The following is a 7,752-nucleotide window of genomic DNA, read 5'->3' as shown; positions in this document are numbered from 1 at the left end:
ACAGGAGAAGTTACCGCAGCAGAGAAGTTGATTTTTTAAAACATGTATATTTAGAACTGTAACGCTTACAATTTCATTAAACAATCTTAGTACAATGGTTTAATCTAACAGTATATTACAGAACAATGTGAAAAATGATTTAATAGCAAACCATGAAAATGGAATTATAATACCTGCAGTGTCAAAGTCACTAACTTGTTACCTTTTCCAGTCAATTCCAGCAGTCATTTGCACTAAATGATGCTTTGGGTTTTATCCAGAATAAAATGGTATGATTTCCACAGAGAAAGGGCATTCCTTCACAGAAAGAAGATGCATAAACAAGAACATTTTCAGCTAGCAGGTCTACTTTATACATCCATTTAGACGTACTGTTTTTTTTAAATAAAAACTAATTTTAAAAAATGTTTAGACCAGTGCAGAGTGCCTATTTTTCAACTTAATTGCAATTCTTTTTGGAAAGAGGGTTTGTTTTTTTTCTTCCCCTTTATAATTTAACAGAACCTGAGTTTAGAAAAAAAAAAAAACAACAATGAACTTGTCTAATGAGCAGTTTCTCACTTTAGTTTTACCAACAAGTATTTGATATGGGACAGTTTTCCTCTGTGGAGTCTGTTGACAACGCACCATTATAGATCTGCAAGTAGAAAAGGTCATTCTCACATTAAATCCACAAGTTTCAGTATCAGAAGCAGGACATCAGAAGGAGTTGTAATTTTTCCAGTCACAGGTGGATTTGCAACATTCACAAAAATTACACTTTTTTTTTTTTTTTTACAATTTTTGTATTTACATTTCAGATATAAATAATGAAATTCTTTTAAGTTACATGTTTTAACTTTGCTTCACAATTATTCTACATCTGCAAGCTTTCCTATATCAAACCAACCTCTTTCTTCCATCATGAATGCGGAAGTCTGGCCTCTAATCATTAATAATTACACTAAGCCTTTATGATGAAAGGTTGACTGTTCAAGTATCACATCATACTGAAATTTTTGCCCCAATTTAAAAATTGGGGCAGCAAACCAAGCCACTTAGAAATGGTAATAAAAGAAATTAATCTGGGAACTCAATAAGCCAAATAATTTATTATTAAATTCTATCAATATCTTTCTTTGGTAAGAACGATGCAAGAGGATGACCCAACCCCCACCCCCAAAGAATCATATAATATGTGACATCACAGTGTCTACTCTGTGAAGGAGAAAGCCTCAAAAAAATTAAGGAATTTTGTTCAGTTAAGATTGTTTATAGCAGTAGCTCTTCCATGCATCTAAGTATGCAAATAATGGAAGTTTAATATAAAATTGCAATGGCAAGAATTAACAATGATAAAACAAAACAAAAACCAACAGAAAAGCAACTATTACACCAGTGAATGTGCTGTTGTATGCTCTGTTATGTTTCTGGCACATGTGTGGAAATGCCTGTAAATTATTATATAAAAATCCAAGATCTGGATAATTAATATAATCCAACTCTAAATTCTAAAATATGTAGGAAGCATGAAACAAATCTCTCAGCTGCCAGACAAAAATAAAGAAGTGGTCCAAATATTTGGATATTTTGTTTTTGTTGCCCCGTGTTGTGATGCAGGACGTGACTGAAGAGAGAAAACCCAATAGCTTACACAAAACATACTAAAGTGGCAATATAACCTAGCTGACACAAGCTTCACTGTACATTTAAATTGATACAATTGTCTGGTGCTTCCATGGCCAGTAAGTGTTGAGTGCCATAGGTCTCCTTAGAGTTAGAATGTTACGACAAAGACTAATCAGGTCATAATCCTTTAAAGTGCTTTCATATCCAGTTTCTAATGGGTTTTTGTTTTCCTTGTTTTCACACCGAGTTGTCACGTGATATTGACTTCCAGAACATGGTCGTCCTTGCTGGGAATGACAAGTATTTGCATACCCGTGCTGCAGTTGAAGACCTGACCAGATGAAAAGGACTGCAGGCGGGGCATTGGCAAACCTTTGTGTTCCCCGCTAGCTGTGGAATGCAAGCTACCTCTGCTTCTAATGCTGCTGCTGTCAGCTTGATCATCCACATTCTTGTCCACAGATAGGTTATCATTTTCAATCCAGCTATCTGTTCAAAACAAAAACCCACAGCTTTATTCTATGGAGTGATTAAACAAAAATTATTTCAGAGCTCAAACGCACAATCGACTTACCACATGTTAACAGTTACTGATCATCTCTGCTGAGGTAACAGTCTGTGCACGCTTTTGGCCAGCAGCAGATGTAACAGAGTGAATTATATTGATTTCTAAGGAAAATTTAAGTATCGTTACCGTACATTTGTTACGGGCTAGAAGGGTGCACGCTGACAGTTCCTGGAGCTCTGCTGACAAATGGTAAATTGCCTGTATGAGTGAATTCTCACTACAGCTCTGGGACTACTTAACAGTACAGACAAATACTCTAGGTGGCTGTGGTAATTTAAACTCTTCATCTCATCTGATTCATATGCCACAAATTTTTCTTTTATTTCATACTTAATTCTTTCAAAAACTAGGAAAAAAATTCAAAGCTAATGAAGACACAGTAGATGTGCAGTTACAGATAGTGAAACCACAGGATTAGAGGGTTATCAAATAGTTTTCACTTGATTATAAATCCAGTGACAACTAATTTGCACAATAATCTTCAAAGAAAGCAATGCATTTCTTATTCCTCCTCACAGATTAAGGCTGCAACCCAAATTCAAAGTTCCCATTAGAGCCACATTTTATAAGTTTCAAATCAGAACTGTGAGTGAAGGTAAGTAACAAAGACACCTGAGTACTTGGTCAATATGCTTCCTCGCCTTGCTTTTCTCTACACAAGTACACAAAAGAAGCAGAATCATTTCTGTAAGTAGCCATGTAGTCAAGATAGTTTTACCAGCATCAAGTTGCATGGAGTGAGCAGAATGGTGAGGGAGGTATTTAAACAATCTGACATCAGGAAAAGGTAGATATCCAGCAAACAGAGGCATCACTTCCATGTGGACTTTGTGAGTTGCTCGAGCTGCTACAGGCATAGATATCACTCCAGAACTTTTTCCACAGACTGCCCAGTTACTACTGTTATCAACAACTGCAAGAAGAGCAAACACTATAAAGATCTTCTCTGAAAAATGGAGAACCTTCAGTATAATTTTAGAACACTTTTAGTATCAGTATTTTAGCAACATCTAAAAGCCCACCAGCTTTTATGTGTGAAGAACTGTGCAAGACAAGAAAACAGCCCTACACAAAAGAGACTATAGTTGGGCCTCAACAAGTATCCATCCAGTCTGAACAGCATTTATATTTCACTTGAAGACAGATTAATAAGGAAAAAATGAAATATTCTTAGTCTAACAAAATGCAAACTGCTTTACTGAGCAACCATACTCACAATACAAGAATATATGCCGTGGAAAGTCTGGCAGATGTCATTATCCAGACAAAACTACTGGGGAATTTTGTCAATATGCTTAAGAAAAATATTCTTACCTTCATACATAAGTTTTGTTGTGCAATACCCATCTGATTCTGTTAATGCTTCATCTCTGTCAACCTCTGAGAGGTCAACCAGCCGGGTGATTGACACCTCTAAAGAACAGAGTGAGCCTGTTTTACAATACTCTGCCCCCAGTGGTGGAAAAATTTCAGTTTTCACATGATACAATGTCTGTCAGGAAGAAAACAGTGCTGTTATCAAGAAAAAAGGGGCGGTTTACTTGTGTTTAAACTGAACTGGACAATTGATAGGGTACAAACTTTACATTTATAACATCCACATCCTATTAAATCTTTTCAACACAAGATTCAGTTGTAAGTAATGTTCACTTCATTATCTTGCTCAGTTTGAGAAAATAATCAAACCAGATTTGATTCAAACTATTTTTGATACCAGCTGCAAGCATACCATTTTTCCCTCCACTTTAACTCAGTCTTTCAACGTTCCTAAATAGACGCCAATCTTCTTACTATTTAAACAAACTTTTACTAGTTTCTTGGCTCCTCACTTTCCAGACACATCACTCAAATTCTGAGTAATACATGAGAACTACTTCATCACTCTTACCATCACAGGTCCCAGAATAACAGTGCCCACATTATCAAAGAGCTAATTTTTCATTACTACAGAATTAAATTTCTAACAAAAAACCCCACTGTTTAACACAGTTAGTCCTCTTTAAAAACTCCAGAAAGATGCTGATACAGGTGCCAACAAATGCTAGTTACATGCCAGTAGGTAAACAAATACCTAAAATATTGCTCAATGCCAGTTTGTAATAAGCAGGTAGAACACATAGCAACACTGAAAGTAGACAAAAGGATTTAACCAAGGAAGTCTTCTCATGTTGCTACTTTTTCCCAAGCATCAAAAAGGGCAACACAATTCCTTTAATAGGAAGTTATAGCTAACCTACAAGCTTCCTAGCTGATCAAAGGAATAAAAAGTTTGTCCACAAAGGGAAAGAAGAAACATTTAAGATAATGGCCTAGAAAACTCTAAATATTTCATCATAGGAGCTCATCTCAAGCACTACAAAAAACAACTCAAATGCTTTCAATAGCAAAGATGTTTTGGAAACTGCAATTTGCTTTGGAGAATGCAGTCTTAAGCCAGCAGGGAAAAAACAGTGCAGTAATCTAATGACAGTCTCCATGGCACAAGCCCAGGAAGGTGAAAACACAGGAAAAACATGAAACAAGACCAAAAATACCTGCGCAAGCATTATGTCCCCTCCATGTCCCATCCCCCAACCCACTCCAGTGTGAAGTATATGATTCCACCATGTACCAGGCTTCAGTTCTACCATTCAACAAACTGGCTTTCCAATGATTCAATCTTGTTATGTAAACAGAAGTTTTCTAACATATTTCTTGACTTTCCCTTTCCATATATTAGGAAACCAGATTCAGCTAATATATGCTATACTTAGAAGAGTACTTACAAAAAAGTTTTCCACTTGGAATTCGTAAGTGAACGGCTTCAGGGTAAGAGACTGCTCTTCAGAGGTAGCTGGACAAAAGCTGACTGAAAACAGGCACTGCAAGGAGAGAGGAAGCTCTTTTGTCCACTTCAATTCCCATACAAAGAATATTGATTGCTTACTGTATATGACCTGAAAGAGAATGTTTATAGTATTAGCTCCTTCTCTGAGAAAGAAGTGGAAATGCACATACATATGTTTGTCTGTTCTGGCATTAATATAGTTTATAAAAACAAATTACCTAAATCATTAGGGAAAATATGTAGCCAAAATAACTTACAGTGATTTTTTTTTAACAATGCACATCTATTTAAAAGGAGGGATACACTTCACTGTCAGAATCAATGTTTCAAAAAGGGAACACTTCACATTCAAGTATGTGTGAAAAATATTTTATTCAGAAGTCAAATTTAATAAAGATATTAATAATGTGTGTATACACTTTTCCCAGGCACCAAGAATGACCAATTTAATATCATGTTCAGACAAGGCTGAAAGAAACTTCAAGGAGACTGTTTTGCAATTTAACTAGTTTACAGCTGTATTTAGTTGGAAAACAGTCTCTACTTGATTTTTTTCCTAAAACCTAATGACAAACTGCAGCTATAAGTTGAACAAATTAAATGTTAACAGTGGTATTAGCGATATTACATTTGTATAGTTGTTGTTCAAGCAGGTATGTAGTACTTAGCATGAGGTAAATGGACAAGTTTGAAAACTTACCTAATAATCTTTGCAAGTTTTAGAATTTAGTCTGAGATCTATAGGTGTAAATGCCTTCTAAAGCATCTTTAAGAATCAAAGTTACTCAGAGGACTACAAAGGTCTGACCTAACATCAGCCATCAACCTTACTTACTACAATGTAATGTGCAGAAGAGTTAATAATTTCACTGACAAGAACTTTCATCTAGCTGTCCTGCCAATGAGCTCATAAACCACCAAGTGAATCCTTACCTGTTGAGATTCAGGGTTCAGAGGTACTAGCTGCAAATCTGTACAGCCAGCAGAATTTTTTAGGCTGTTGTCTGAAAGCTGGAAACAGAGTTCTGACAAATTCTGTACACAGACTTGCACGTATTTCCTGAAAAACATGACACAGTTTGTTCAATAAAAGTTGAATAGTTACACTGAAAGAGCATATGTCCATAAAATTTTTTCAAAGTGCACAGCTCAAGTAAAAACCGAATGACAGGTATATTTGTTTCCTTCAATCTTTTCCTCAGTACTTATAAGTCTGTAGAAACAAGGTTGTAAAACATCCTCTTTCCTATTAAACAAAACCAAATAACTACACAGAAATAGGCTAGCTTGGCTTATCTTGTGGTCTTATTTCCAAAATAGCTGAAACCACAAATTTGTTTTATTGTTATGATAGAACACTAGAGGAAATGCACAAGCTTCCAATGGAAAGCTGTGTAAGATAACATAAGTCCAATCAAAAAAAAAAAGAAAAAAGGCTGCTATAAATATTACTTATGAAACTCCAGCTCCATATTTTGTAAGAAGAAAGAAACAATAAATACTTAATGAGTACATTACCGTTTGCCAGCTGACAATAAGGAATGCTTGGCATTAAAAGGTATGCAGAATGTTAATGCAATAATAGTGGAGTAAATTGACCAAGGACAATCAATGGTTACCTAAAGGAAAAAGGGAAGAAAGTTCTTATTCGTAATGGTCTTTGGCATAACAATTTTGCTTTTATTCTCATTTCTAAGCAAAACTTTTCTCAGCAAGTGTCTACATCTAATGCATCCAGAAGAAGAAAAAATTAAAAATAAAAATCAGTGTGTCAAAAACTAGTCTGACAAAATATTGGGGTTTTGTTTTCCTGTGAGTGGGAAATGAAATCCTGAAGAAGCTTCTCCTGTGAAAACTGCAATACCCAGTTCTGAAGACTAGAAATAAAGGAAGGGGAATGGAAGAAAGAAAAGATAAAAGGACACTAACCATACCAATAGCATCTTAATGCAATAATCTGGTAAAAGGTCAATATCAAATAAATTGCTATAAGATCTATTACTGAAATTTCTATAATACTTTAATATATTAACTAAAGCTTAAAATATTAAAAAAAAATCTATGTATTTTATATTTAACTTGAAGCAGCACACTTCACTGAAGAATTTCTCCTGAAGTGAATGCTGCCATTCTTCCAACTGTAACGCATATATATGTAACAACCTATTTTTATATGCAAAGAAAATAAAAATCTTATGTTGTATCACATTTTAGCAATGTTAGTCTATAGCTATTCCTTTTTACCCAACTCTTCACACTCAAGGACACATGGCAGCACACTTGGTCAATTTTAACAAGGAGTAACACTGTAAAAGCTGATGGTTTCAAGATCATTTTGCTGTCAGCTCAAGAGCTTCTTCCCATACTACTTATTCACCCTTCATAATGAAAATTAACAGGAAATGTTATCTCCAACTAAATAATGTGACAGCTTGAAACACTACGGTGTTAAGTACCTTAATCCAGTACACAGATTCTTTGCAAGTGGAAGAAATATCTTTCCTATGAGTCAGAAGGGAGAATTTAAAGACCACCATGCTACCTTTTACAAAGACACGAGTATCCTTCATCCTGTATAAACTGTGAGTGTTAGAACATTAAAACTCAGATTACTAGTCAGTTGGCAATATAGTGTATATTTCTGCTTATGTCTTTACATTGATAACATTTGCCTTGATTTTTGCACATACACCTTTTAAGTGAAAATTACTTCAAATGCAAGCAGGTTTCCCCCCTCACCACCACTTCT

The 7,752-nt window shown here is 35.1% G+C and overlaps 1 protein-coding gene across 2 annotated transcripts in view; it reads right to left on the bottom strand.

Annotated features, from left to right (window-relative positions):
* Positions 1–27: 27 nt before the first annotated feature.
* The window catches only part of TRAPPC10 (trafficking protein particle complex subunit 10), a 45,987-nt gene continuing 38,262 nt past the window's right edge, over positions 28–7,752 (bottom strand). For both annotated transcript variants that reach the window (XM_074858455.1, XM_074858456.1), the window contains 6 exons: positions 6,522–6,622; positions 5,937–6,063; positions 4,942–5,112; positions 3,491–3,668; positions 2,895–3,089; positions 28–2,097 (listed from right to left, as the gene is read on the bottom strand). In XM_074858455.1, the coding sequence (XP_074714556.1) occupies positions 1,859–2,097; positions 2,895–3,089; positions 3,491–3,668; positions 4,942–5,112; positions 5,937–6,063; positions 6,522–6,622 (1,011 nt within the window). In that variant the 3' untranslated portion in view covers positions 28–1,858. The remainder of the gene's footprint in view (positions 2,098–2,894; positions 3,090–3,490; positions 3,669–4,941; positions 5,113–5,936; positions 6,064–6,521; positions 6,623–7,752) is intronic.

This window comes from Strix uralensis, chromosome 2 (genome assembly GCF_047716275.1).
Source record: "Strix uralensis isolate ZFMK-TIS-50842 chromosome 2, bStrUra1, whole genome shotgun sequence".
NCBI lineage: Eukaryota > Metazoa > Chordata > Aves > Strigiformes > Strigidae > Strix > Strix uralensis.
This window is presented reverse-complemented; position numbering and strand designations above follow the sequence as displayed.